This window comes from Ursus americanus, chromosome 12 (genome assembly GCF_024610735.1).
Source record: "Ursus americanus isolate L20-20 chromosome 12, mUrsAme1.1.p, whole genome shotgun sequence".
NCBI classification, from domain to species: domain Eukaryota; kingdom Metazoa; phylum Chordata; class Mammalia; order Carnivora; family Ursidae; genus Ursus; species Ursus americanus.
In genome coordinates this window covers 64,065,444-64,079,622 of record NC_142138.1, presented here as the reverse complement: position 1 = coordinate 64,079,622, position 14,179 = coordinate 64,065,444, and the positions used below count along the sequence as shown (strand labels likewise).

Below are 14,179 nucleotides of genomic sequence, written 5' to 3'. Positions count from 1 at the left end.
CACCACCTTGCTACCCCGGTGAAATCCCAGAGATGTGCCAAGAAGTGCCTCCTCCGGTTACTGACAAGCCAGATACAGCGCTAAGCTTTCTGGGACTCGCACGGATGCCCCTGAACGCAGCTTGTTTGTGGGATAAACTGTTATTAAAGTGGGACTCTGATGAACAGGCCACATGATTGCATAAACCTTGTTTCCACAGTAAAGCATCTAAAATTCCCCATCTTTCCTCTAAAACTTATCTGTGTCTCTTATCAGGTGTTAGTCCTCTGAAGAAACGCTCCGACACACTACCTAAGGGGAGTATCGGTAATTGTGTTGTGAGCCATTTTCCTTGTAAGAAACAACCCAAAATAGGATTATGGCCTGACTTATCACCTTAATTTAGCAGGCTAGCTTCCTGTAAGCCCCAGCAGACCTCGCCAGCCTCATGCACGTGGGCTCTTAGCTGCTCTGTGGGCGCTGACGATACTGCCAACACCTTCCAGGGTGACTTTGCTCACATTCTGCCTCTCCGCCAACCTCCCCTCCTCTGAGTTTAATATCCACATCCCCTGAGGTCTCTCTTACTGTTCCGGTTTAAGTCAGCTAATTCCCGAATGGAATGCCAACCCGCACACACTGATCCACTCCCACCTCAGAGAAACCGCGCTGGTCATTCTACCTGAAACGCTCGCCTGCTCCTGGCTCAAACTGCTTTCTCGTCCCACCTGCTCCGTGGAGCCTTTCCATAATCACAGCTCCTGGCCTCCCTTTCATCCCTCTGATTCTGACAGAACCATATGCACAGCTAGCTAATGACTCAGCCACTTTGATGTTTAAAAAGCACCAATGATCCATTCTGATACAATGGGTTCAGTTTCCATGTTGGCCCCCCATTTCCTAATTCCTTTGTAGTCTCCTGGTGTCAGACACATGGTAAAGAGTCCCTAACTGCTGCTGAAGTTCTAAAAATTGAGATCACAGGAAAGGGCAGCAATGTCTTATGTTGTAAAGTAGGGTCGTAGTTGGGCACAAATTATTTACTCGCCACCGTGTTCACTTTGCCCACCGTGCACGCCCACCGTGCGCCAGGCTCCGGGCTAGGCACTATGGTCTGAACTTGAAACTTACTGGGTGGATTTCTCAATCGAAGATGATGGACTGTAATGTCTTCTAATAAATAAGAAAACATTTGGACGTGCCAACCTTCGGGAAATGGAAAAATGAATAGCTGTGCCAAAAGTGCCTTGGTTTTGTTTTCTTTTTTTAAGTCCTCTCTGCAACCTAAGCAAAGGCGCGGCACACTGGACAGACACCAAATCGGCTAATATTCTGCTCTTAGGACATCCTAGGGGACAGTGCATTTATAAAGCACTCTCCACGCCTTCACCTCCAGAACAGAGCAAGCCAGCAGGCCACTTGAAACATCTGCGAGAACTCACTCCTGGAAGGCTCTTGCTTAGCCTGAAAAATCTCCGCATCCAAAATGAGTGAGAGAACACCATTGGGTCAGCAGTAAGCGTCACATCCCCAAGTAGCCAGGCTGCAGTGAAGACGAAGGCCATAAACACGGCTCCCTAGCAACAACATGGAGGTTCTCCAGGTTACACCCTTTTAGCTGGTGTTGCATCCCCTGTCATTTTTCAGATGAAGAGAGTGAAAAGGAAGAAAGTCCCCAAACACTAGGAACACATTTCTTAGCCAATTAAGGCTATTGATTGGAAACGTCTGTGTTTCGACTCTCCTGTCCTTTAGGAAAGTGGAAAATCCAAACTAGTGTCAATATTTGGACACAGTGAGGATGTCTTTGTCTCTTCTCCCTGTGGTGTGGAGAGTATTCGGGAAAGGGGAGCTCACGCAGCATGACTGTCTGCCAGGCTCTCCCCTAGACTAGAAGCCTAAATGGGGAAGAACCCACAAGTCACATTTCTGAGGGCTGAGACTCGATTATTTCTTTTTTTTTTTTAAAGATTTTATTTATCTATTCGAAAGAGATAGAGACAGCCAGCAAGAGAGGGAACACAAGCAGGGGGAGTGGGAGAGGAAGAAGCAGGCTCATAGCGGAGGAGCCTGATGTGGTGCTCGATCCCATAACGCCGGGATCACGCCCTGAGCCAAAGGTAGACGCTTAACCGCTGTGCCACCCAGGCGCCCCGAGACTCGATTATTTCAACCCCAACTTACTCATGGCTGATTTCCTCAAAAACGTGCAGAAAACAACAACAACAAAAAAACAAATAGCAATAAGAAAAAGTCTGCCATCTAGATAAGCCTATTGGTTTCATTGTTTCTGCAACTTCTCCCAGAAGTCTGCCTGAAGGTGCAGTTAGCCTGGGGGTGGGGACACCTCCATCAGCTGGAGAGCCACAGGGGAAAATGCCCTGTTTCCCAGCATGGGAAGTAGTCTGGAAGGAGGAAGTAGTTGCCAAATGGGGACAAAACAAGGACCGCTTCCCAGAGCCCTCTGAGGCACGAGGCACCAGGTACCAGGCAGGTGAGAGGTGAGAAAGGCAGGCTGCAGACAGGGGGAGTGCTGGGGAAGAGGGATGGGCCAGCAGCCAGGGACTCCAGGGCTGCACGAAGCAGCCCATATGGCCACCAGCAGGGGTCAGCATGGATTCAGTGAGCTCTGGAGATGGAAGGGGGGTCTTTGGGATCAACCAGCCCAGGCCCCACTTGACTGAGGCTGAGAGCTAGTCTTGACTTGTCCAAGGACACAAAGCTGGTGCATGGAAGGTCAAGGGCCAGAGTCTACACCTCTTGCTTTAAAAGCCAAGGAAACATGTGTTATCGCATTTTGGCTAATTGTATCAATTTCTCTCCAATGTTTTCAGACACACGTTTGCCTCTGAGTATCTATACTGACACAGAGATGCGAACAGCCTACTGTGGTAATGAGCCCCGACTCTGGAGCCGGGCCCTGTGGGTTTGAATCCCAGCAGCTCTGTCAGTCTTTGTAATCTGGAGCAAGTCACTTCATGCCTCTGCGACTCAGTGTTCGCATCTGTCAACTGGGGGTAATAACCACCTATCTCATGGAAGCCTCCTGAATGAGGTCATATGTGCTAAGTGCAGTGCCTGGCACAAGATAAGCACTATGGAAAAGGTAGGAAGGAATGTCTTAGGGAGGATACTGGTTTCTCCCCAGGCCCCAGTTCATCTTAATCACAGGTTACCGCCTTTTCCCTACAATACCTGGACATAACGCATCTAAAACCTCACACCGCTGCCTCTTCATCCATTCAGGCCCAACCCAGTCAGTTATTAGAGGTAAACTGGCTAAGATCCCCAGAGGTACAAATTATGGCTAAGTGTCTATTTTGGCTACTGCCCGCCTGGCCTGCTGCCCCTTCAGATTTCCACTTCCGAGACCGTGGACTCAGACCTCCTACCTTCCCAACCCCACCCACTCCTATGAGCCTTGGGATCCGCTTTTTTACCCTCACCATGCACTCTAGTCCCTCAAACCTCCTGTAACCACAAGGCCTTCCAACCTCGCTTACCTGCCTGTCCTACCTGGACTCCCTGACCAACCTTCTCTGTGATGCTGTCAGCAGCTTTCCACAAGATTCCTGCAGCCCCCATCTCATGGAGAGATCACACCACATCGCTCCCAGGCTGCCAAACTTGGTGGAACAGTCAAGAAACGAGGCCGACTGCCTCCAGAACAGACGTATGCTAACCTCACCCTTCACGGCTAACTGGAGGCCTGCCACATTGCCATGGAGCCCACCCCGGCCCTTTCTCCTCTAGCTCTGACTCTGACCATGGCCTTTGCCTCAGAGTTCACCAAGGAAGCCAAGGCTACCAGACAACCTAGATGACAAGCTCTCTTCCGGACTGGGGCTTCTCAGACTTCAGCGGGCATCCGAATCCCCTGGGATCTGGTTAAAATGCAGACTCCAATTTAGCAGATTGGACTGGGCCCTGAGATCCCCCCTGGTGCTGCCAACGCTGCTGGTCCCCAGGCCCCACTTTGAGTGGCGGAGTTTGAGGGATCACATAGAGTTCAATGTTTGCATCGTTCTAGATCTGTTCTTTTTAATCTTCATGACAAGACTGCAAGAGACATATTCAGCCCATTTTACAGCTGTAGAAACTGAGGTTCAGAGAGGGTGAGAAACCTGTCCAAGGCCGGAGGGCTGCTAGGGGGCAGATTCCAAAGCCTGACGCCTACTTCTGCTCCACATAAGGAATTTCCAGGAGCAGAAATCGTTTAGAAAAGCACATGGAATGGCTTATTCATAACACGCAATCTTCTTAGTTGATGAGGATGAGATAAAGGTGGGTTATAAAACGGCCACAGAGTCCCTGTGCTGGCGAGGCCACCTAACAGCTGAAGGCCTAAAAGCAGCTCTCAGAAAGTAGGTTAATTCCACCAATCAACATGGAAGAAGACATCCAGGGGAACAGGGGGGAAAACGTTCCATTTGTGCAGGGAATGAAAGGGAACACACAGATAACCTCTAACTGCTACGTCTGGGGACTTTGTGGTCACTCTTCAGGCTAAAAGGGTTGAGAGGATGGCGGAGACCATGTTTCCCACACCACAGTGCTCCCTGTACATCCACCCTCCACCTCACCCTTCCCTCCTCTCTGGGAGAAGGCCTAGCACTCTGACCTCCAAGGCCAGGGGTGCCCTGGGAGCCCCCCACCCCCACCCCACACTGCCCCACTTTCCCCGGAGTGCAGCCCCAGCAGTCAGACTCAGCCTGGCCCTCCCTGTAGGCACGCTGGAGTCCCTGGTCCTGCTGCACCCCAAGCTTCTCCCCTCACGGTGGTCTCCCACGGGGGACCCCACCCCGCTCACTCCTCCACGTCCGTGATCCTGCCTCCTCCTTCACTGCTGAGTCAGACTCACAGTCTCCCAGTCCAGAGCGTCTCTTCATCCCGATCTTCCCACATTTTCATCAGCATCTGCCCAATCCCTTTAGCAAGTCTCCTCAAACCCTCTCGGCTTGCTTCTGACAGAGTGCTCTCCAGGCTCTCCCTCCATCCCTGACTACTCCTTCTAGAACTCTCCTTTCCTGGTCTTGCCCCCTCACCGCCATCATTCCCAAGAACTTGCCCTTGCCCCTCATCTCAATCATCCAGGTGGTGCCGCACCTCGTGGTGACATCACCCACCACACATCTGTGCAGCACCCTGTCCCACCCGGGACGGCAGCCCTGAGTCAGCTCGCGTCACTGAGGAATCAGCACTGGGAACAATGCTGGGGCTGAAGCAGTGTGCACTCTCTCGGAAGTCACTGAATGAATAAATGACCTCCTCGCCAGGTCACTGGGCCGCTCAACTTCCATCTTCGAACAGCTCATCCCAAGGCCAGGCTGGGGCTAACGGGCTGCGGTTCACCGGGTAAAAGACAACTAGCAATCCCCATCAGATCAGAGAACACAGGGGCAGTGATAATGTCTGTATGACTCTCTTCAGTAAACAGGGCTTCTGGTTTAGAGGCAGCTCTGACCTCGGCTCTGGGGGCCGAGCGCCTCGGCATCACGACACACCTCCACCTGGGTCCCCTTACCATGGCCCACAAGCTGCCAAGTTCTGGCCCCGTCGAGCTCGAAGTCAGGACAAAGAAGAGCCACTGTCAGGATGCTCTTGGCCTGGCGTACGTATTGAGGTCTGAGAAGTAACCCGACTGTCTGCGCACCGCTTCTGGTTCATTAGGATTCGAAGGTAGCGCCCATTCTGAAATGTGCCCTGAACCTTAATCATAATTCTGTTCTTCACGGTGCTAAGCCAAATTCATCCCAAACACAGCAACACTAGCCAGTGTTTCTCCCCTGAAATATCCTTCGTGATGCAAATGCTCACATTCCAGCTGCTTATAAAGGTGCGAAGCAGGATGCAATTAAGGTCCCAGAACATCATGCTGAAACTCCAATCATGCTGCTTAGCGACTCCGCAATCTCACACAAACACTTAGGGAGTATTGTGGAGACATCAGCATTCGAAGAACACAAACGTGTACACAGTGCCATTACCTCTAGCCTATTGGAAATCACATCGCTGGTCCACAACAGTGTTAACTACTGGGTCTAAGTCTGTTGCTTTGCAAAGACTATACAGTTGGTGTGGGGGAAAAATATTCCAAGATCTAAAAACCACTGACTGTGCCAACTGCAGCACTTTGCCTTTTCCAGAAGATAAATTATGAAGAATTTTTGCCAGTTCAAGTTATTTTCCCAAAGCAGAGAGTCGAATGGCCTTGCTACCCTGCCTTTAAGAAACCGATGCAATTAAACTGAATGGCTATGAACTGCCCTGACAGCTTCCCCCCAACTTCATCTGATAAAGTGAGACGCAGACACACACTGACAGACAAGCACACACCTTATTTAACTGCCAGACACAGCGCCAATATGAAAATGTACATCCAATCTACAGGCTAAAAATCAGCTCCACAGCTTGTCACTAAAACAAAATAGCCATATAAATGCCGACCAGCCCGACTGCCTTGTAAGAAACGATCACTGACAACTAGGGTTCCTATTCAGCAGGCTAATAAGAATAATTATAGCCAGGGCAGGCATTAATCAGCTTGGCAGATACAGGAATTCTGTTAACAAGGTTAAAATGAGTGCCAAGGAATCTCTGAAGGCCACAGCACTTCAAAGACTGTTAAGCTGGATGGATTCACTAGGGTTCCTCCTGCCAGCCTTCCCCCTGTACTTTCTGGAGGAAGCTGCCTTTGGGTCCCAATCCTCTGAGCAGGTGTGGTGACCTGCCAGGGGTTAGAAGTCGCCACATCCGGGAGGTGGTGCTTGGTACAGCCGCTCTGGGAATTGCCCCCGGACTGCACTTACCTCAGACCCTCTTATTTGCAACTCCGCTCTGCCTGTGAAGGCACAACCATCCTTTTCTGTACAATAACTAGTCTCAGGCAACACACAGCATGAGGTTAAGGCGAGCATCAGTCAACTTTTTTCTGAGTACAGGCACAATGGAGTCCGGTGATCACATCCTGGCTTTGCCTCCGAACAGCTGGAGGACTCCGGACACGTGATTGAACTTTCCGGGGCGTCGCTTTCCTCATGGGCAATGTGGAGCAAAGAACAGTACCTTTCTCAAAGGGTTGTGACTATTAAATAAGAGAATGCACATAAAACCTGATGCTCGATATGTACTCCCTAAACAGCAACTATTATTACTCTGTTCGGTACAGACCCCTCTATAAAAACTAAGAGAAGGGAAGAAACAAAACATTCAGTAGGACAGACCCACGCACATTATAGCAGTGGCTTAGCTGGGGCTAAGCTTCTTACCTTACACCCTTCGTAACTGACACAGAGACTGCTAGCTCTCCCCCCAAATCCATTCTTTTCTCCCACCATGGCTGGCACTTGGCTGCCAGACTACTTGGCATTTCTCGGCTTCCCTTGCAGCTAGTGTGATGAGACTAAGTTCTCTTGAGTGGAATATGTGCAGAAATGATGCGTGCCCCTTCCAAGCCTGGCCTATGAAACCTCCATGTGTTCTCCCCCATGCTCTTGCCCCTTTACGGGGTGGGAGAGGGGATGAGGACACCCAAAGTGATCTTAGGTGGGCTGAAGACGGGAGAGCTGCCCTCAGCCTGGGCCCAGAATGGCTACCAGGAGCAGGGATACCCCTCACCTTGTCATCTGAAGAATCCCCTTGGCACTGTTAGGAAAGACACTTCTATTGTTTGAACCAGGATGCTTTGAGTCTCTTCCTTTGTTAAAGCAGTTTGGCCTACCTAATTAATATAAAACTCTTCTATCTCATTTGAATATGAAAATACAGATGTAATGCTTTTGTCATTTAAAAACCATTTCAATGGATTTGAAAGTATTTTTTTTTAAAGACACAAATGAAGAGAATATCTTAATCCCTCCCCACAATCTTCCTACCTTTCACTCTCTAATTCATGCTGCACACTAGTGAGGACTGACCTCCACAAGCACATTGCTGTGTTGTGGTCATTTCACCCTGAGAGCTTCTAATGGCTACCCATTACCCACAGATAAAGGGATATATGCACATATCCTCTCAGTTGGCCAACATTTACCAAATACCTACTATGCGCTGCCCGCCAGAAGCCCAATTAGTAACAGGAATACTACAGTGAACAGGATGAATGTGATCCCTGTCCCTGGGGATATAATCAGGGTGGGGATTCAGACCAGAAACAGACAATTATATACAGTGAGATCAATCGGTGACCCGACAGGAAAAGTACAGGCTGCCTGGCAGCCTCACCAAAACCAACTGACGCACCCCTCACAGCCCAGACTTCTCGGCCCGGCACCAAAAGCCTTCAGAAACCCACCCTTCCAGCTTGCTCTCCCATCAGAACCTCCCCCTCTGACCTCCAGCTCCATGGAACTTTCACGCCCCTCCTGAATGAGCCGAGCACTTTCACTCGGCCACACTCGACGCCCTTCCACAAATATGTCTTTCCTGAAATGCTCTCCCACCCTTCTTTCAAAATTCTGATCACCCTCAAGGCTCAGCTCACAAGTCACCTCTTCGGCAAAATCAACCCCAACCCCAAGTCAAAGTTAATCATCCTCTTCCCTAATGCCTACCAGCACGTGGTATGTCTGTCAGGTATTTCGCTCTGTCTTGCAGTTAACCATTTTACTTATTATCTGTCTGTCCACCCGCACCGACCACTCGGGGAGACATGCGCCTGGGATGTTCTGTGGACTCTGATGGGCACTCAAGAAATGCCATAGTGAATGGATGGACAAGACAGGTCAGACACACGCACCTGCTCCATGAAGCTGAGTAGGTTCTGATGTGATCGCTGAGAGGGAGACTTAGGAAAATTTCGTGGAGGAAACGAGTTTTAGGGGGAAAGGGAATACATAGGTGAGAGAAAAGAAGCAGGAGGGACGTTCCCAGGCCATGGAAAAGGGAAAGGCCAGAAGGTTCACACAAACAGATTCCTTAGAATGAAGTGTTTGATTCAGAGGGAAGTGAACACAAGGGGCAGAATAGCCTGGGAAGAAAAACCATAAAGAACCAATGAGCAAAGGTGGGACCCACAAAACTGATCCTTCTGGAAAATGATGAACTAAGAAGGGAGGCTGGAGGAAAAGGTCAACTGGAGTTATCTGTGTGAGGAATTATCAGAACCTGGGTGAGGATAGTAGCTGTAGAAACAGGAAGAATGGGAAAAAGCCTGAGTCTGTGCTAGGCGAAAAGCCACAGAATTGAGGGACAGTGTGAACACAGAGGTCACAGAGGGCAGTGATGGCAAGATTATGCCCAGGATGCAATACAAGAGGAAAGATGAGCTTGTTTATCGACATATTAAGTTTCCGGAGCCAGTATAACATGGAGGGCTTCCCAGAGGTCACAAAGACTCACTCAGTAGTGAGATGCTGGAGGCAGAGCTGTCTGTCACCTGAACACCAAGTTCAGGAGCTGATGGGTGGAAAGGCATTGGCTGGCGACTCCTGCTTACGTGTAGTTAACATGAAATGCCCCATCAGCACAGGATACACGGGTGCACATACAACCAAGACCTCTCCAAGCTATGCTTTCCCCACTTCTATTTTTGCTTTTGCCAATCTCTCTCTGCCCCCTCTCCCTTCTTCTCCCCCATGATAGTTCCTCAAGGGCATTCTTTCCAGACTTCTCCGTGAGCCCACCATCTCAGCTGGCACATGGGCTGTCAACCGCACAACTCTAGGGGGTCATTCACCTTGGCTACAAAGGGAAGAGCAGTCCTAGGGTTGCGCAGTGCACAACTGGGACCATGGGGCATGGCCTGGCTTGACCCAGACACATTAGCCAATTAACGGGTATGGACTATCACAACAGACGGAGAGCTTCAGGGGTCCCAGCGTGAAAGAGAAAGCTCTAGGACCCGAGACCATACAAGGCATGCTACAAAACTAAGTGAAAGATCTGGTAGCTTTCTGGACATGGTTGCAGCTCAAGCAATATGGCTGGATGAGCTCTCTTGGGGAGTGAATTCCAGAAAACCCTTCAAAGATGAAGAAAGAAAACACAGTAGCAGCTAGAAAGGCTGGCCCACCAGCAGCAGGAGTCATGGGGGTGGGGACAATGTGGGCCCTGGTGTCAGCAGGATGGGAATGGCTGTGGAAAGCTTCCACTGGGACCCTCTGACTGTAAGTGCAGAGTAGTCATTTGCCCTGTGTGCAGCTGGGGCCTGGCTGGGACAAACACCACACACCATGCATTCTGCAAAAGATTCAGATCTGCCTTCTCTAGGGGCTTGGAAGGGAACCCTGGGTCATGTCACAGGACTCCTTCTGTCCTGGCTGACACAGACCAAAGGGATCCAAGAATATTAAAGAATATCAAAACACTAAGGTCAGTCCTCCAGCACCTGGACGGGGACTTAACAAACATGTATTTCTATGGCTGATAACTGCATAGTTATGTTAAATAACCATATTACCATAATCATGTGTATCTACACGAAAATGGTGTCTGTGAGTATGGGGTAAAGGAAAATGGAGAGGAGGGAAAAAAAAAAAACACCAAAGATTCCTTGGGTTGGGGGACGGCGCTGGGTCAAATTATCAAGAGGCACCCAGGTTCGGGGAGGGTGGAAGACAGGGGGCCATAAAGGGAAGAAAAGTAACAGGTAGGAAAAGTTGGAGAAGCCAAGGCTCTCAGGTCTTTGTGTGCAAATGTGCAGCTAGGCAGCCTCAAGAAGAGCTAAAGGAAAAGACTGAGGCAGAATATCGAGCCACCGCCAACATGACGAAGGACGCGCACACCGATTTTTCCTGTAGCGCTCTGGGCCACCCCGTGACCTTCGTAGAAGGAAGTTGGCGGATTGTCTCCCTTCCCTGGAAAGGCAACTCAGCGTGGGCTGGCATGTGCCAGGGACCATTCGGCCTGTCTCGGCTATGGCGGGGCACATCAAAGGCGCATATTTCCGCCCCCCCCCCCCGCTGGGGACGCGGCGGGGGACCGCGGGCACCTTCGGGGCCCAGAGTTCAAGGTGAGCCGGGCTCCCGGCGGCCAACAGGTAGGGAGGGCTGGGGGAAGCCGGCCACGGGCCACTCCCCCCCGCACAGGTGGGGCGAGGCGCGGCCTGGCCGGGCGGCCCGGCCGGATTCGCGCCCGGCTCCGGGCGGCCCCGCGCCGTTCCCCGCCGGCCCGCGCCGCCCGCGGACCCCGCCGCCTCTCCCGGGAGCCGCCCGACACCTCGGCGCCCCAGGCCGCGCGGCGCGGCTGCGCCCCGCCGAGCCTCCCCCGGCCCCCGCGCCCCGCCGAGCCCCGCGCGCACTCACCCAGCCCCAGGAGCGCCAGCAGCAGCGGCCTCGGCGCCAGGCGCCCCATGCTCGCCGGGCGGGAGCGACTCTCCCCCGCCTCCTGCGTCCCCGCCGCCTCTCCTCCTCCTCCTCCTCCAGCTCCAGCTGCTCCAGAGTCCGCGCTCCCCCGCCTGGGCCGCGCGCCTGCTCCGCTCTCCTCGCGAGCCGAGAAATCCCAGCGCTGGGCCGTACGCGCGCCCCTCGCTCCGCGCCGCCCGCCCGCCTACCCCCGCCCGCCGCCCGCCTCCCGCCTCCCGCCGGCCGGGCACCGGGAGCCGGGCGCCGGAGCCGCCCCGCCGAGCCGAGCGCGCAGTCCCGGCCGCTTCCCGAAAGCAAAAGGGAAGAGCCGCAGCGCCCGCCCGCCCGCGCCTCCCATCCGGCGCTCTGCCAGCAACAAACACAAACTTTCCCAAGCCCCTCCCCGCTCCAGGTAACGGAGGCAGCGCCCAGCCACCCGCTTAAAGGGGAGGAGGCGTCGGAGCCCACCCCGCTCTCCCCTCGGGCCCCCGCCCCACGACAAACTTTCCTCCGACCTTTAAAAGTTGGCCTGGGAAGGACTCGTCTGGAAACCCCAACGCCTGAGCTCCATTCCGGGACACCCCGCGTTCCGGTCCCTCTGGAGTCACCCACGCGTGTCTGCTATGCCCTCAGCTACCTCCCCGCCGTCCGCCCACTCGTCCCCGGCTCAGCATCCCACCAACCACGCGCTGGGCTGTTGCTAAAAATTACTCAGGTAGGACTTTCCCAGAGATGAAAGGACTTTAAAGGTCATGGGTTCCAACCTCTTCGTAGTCCAGAGGCCGTCAGTGTCCAGGTGACCTACCCAAGGATTCGCAGCCAAGTGGCAAGAGCAGAACCTAGCCCTCACAGGCTTTGGGCCTCCCTTCCCTCTCCAGGGTGCCTATGGCATGGATTAGAACACTTCCCACAAGTACACCCATGGGGAAGAAAACAAACAAACCAAGTGTATTAATAGCTACAGTTCTTCATATGGAATGTACTGTTAAGGCTGAGTATGTGTTACTTGAAGTGGACACAACTGGTTACCAGTAAAGACTTCTTTCCCCACAATAGGGTTTTGTGCTTCTAATTTGAATACAAAAGGCCCAGTATTGAAAAAAAAAATTAGTGTTCGTTGTTCAAAACTTCACAAGGGTGCTCCTATAGTGAGCAACCCTCGTGCCCAATGCCCCCCAAGACCACAGCCTTTCATTAATACAAGCAAAACACATCACAGATGTGCATGGACAAGCTGCCCAGCCTGGGGAGAGGAGCACTGCTTTAATCCATCTGATCCACCATTTTTACTTCCACTCACAAGTGTGTGATTAGCCAGGTATGGAGCCCTCCGAAAGGGACTCAAAAATTCTTTCCTGGTAGCACAACACTGTGAATGCCCTAATGCCGCTGAACCATACACTTAAAAATGGTGAAAATGGTAAATTCTGTTTTAACACAATGAAGAAAAAAAATTTTATTTCATTTTTGCCACCGAGCCTTTCTTCATACTGTTCACCCACCCTGAAATCCCTTTCTACTTCCCATCTCATGGAACCCTCTAGAATATCTCTGGGAAGTTTTTGAATTGAATTCAATGGACCTCAAATGCAAGCCTAAAGTTAGGCCTTAGGAGATGCTGGAACTACAGAAAGGAAGAGTAAGGCCTGGCCCCTCGGGAAACACGGATCTTTTCCTTTCTTAACCACCCACAGCACTTACTGTCTGGACCACACATTGTGGCACTTGGTCACATTCAGGTTAGCACATGCTATGGACTGAATGTTTGTATCCCCCCCCCCATATATTAAAGCCCTAATCCCTAGTGGGACCTCTGGGGGGTAATTAGGTCCTGAGGATGGGATAGAGCCCTCACGATTAGTGCCCTTATAAGAAGAAACACGGAACAGATGATCTCTCCACCGTGTAAGGATACAGCTAGACAGTATCTGCGAGCAAACCAGGAGGAAGGCCCTCATCAGGAACTAAATCTCAGACGTCCAGCCTCCAAAACTATGATAAATGTTTCTCGTTGAAGCCACCTGGTCTATGGCATTTGCCATGGCACCTGGAGCCGACTAAAACAGCACAACATATACACCACTCCCATTTTTGTCTAATAAAGGAATGAGTCAATGCCAAAAACTCTTTTGTTTAACAAATAAGTACAAGTCTGGAGGTGTGCCTGGTACGTGATAGGTCTTCAATAAATATTTAGAGACTGAATTCATGCCAGGCACTGGGCTAGACCCTGGCAATACAGAGATGGAGAAGACAGTCCCTACCGTTAAGGCCCTTACAGTCTGTGCTTCATGACTTGGTAGGTGTGACAGCAGATGTGAGGTGCAGGTGTGACACAGGGAGTGGTCAGTCCTGGGAAAGGTTGTCCAAAAAACTTGTTCAGAGGGGATGTCTGTGAAATGAGTTTGGAACAATCAGGAAGTCTTTAGCTGTGAGGTGTGGGGATGTGCTTACAGCTGTTGTTGTATATTTAATATGGTAGGGATTCTTCCTCCCTCCTCTCTCACCCCCAGGTGTTATTAAATTAATGGTGCATTTTCAATCATGGAAATAACAGTGGTTAGTAGTTGAAATGGAAATAATAAATAAGACTGTCCGGGCAAGGGAAGCAGAATGAGGACTAAAGTGGATAGCCTGTTGGTAGTGGGCAGTCAGCTGTGTCATAAGAGTCAGCCCAAGACAGCCATTTTGTAGCAGAAAATGGGTGTAAATTAATAAGTCAACTCCAGACAGTCGCTCATAACCACCACCCTTTGCATAGCCCTGACTACCAAAGGATAAAATCCTAAAGGAACAGAACACCCACAGCAGACTAGCATACTTTGTTAATTCACGACTCTGGAATCCGATGATGCTTTTATTATGAAAGATATTTATTTGCCGGAGTGAGTAACCTCCTATACAGGTAAGGCTTTCGC

At 51.4% G+C, this 14,179-nt stretch overlaps 1 protein-coding gene across 1 annotated transcript in view; it reads right to left on the bottom strand.

The window, feature by feature from the left end:
• PTGFRN (prostaglandin F2 receptor inhibitor) overlaps positions 1–11,456 on the bottom strand; it is an 80,716-nt gene extending 69,260 nt beyond the window's left edge. The window contains exon 1 of the mRNA XM_045801418.2: positions 11,223–11,456. Coding sequence (XP_045657374.1) covers positions 11,223–11,271 — 49 coding nt within the window. The 5' untranslated portion in view covers positions 11,272–11,456. The remainder of the gene's footprint in view (positions 1–11,222) is intronic.
• Positions 11,457–14,179: the final 2,723 nt, after the last annotated feature.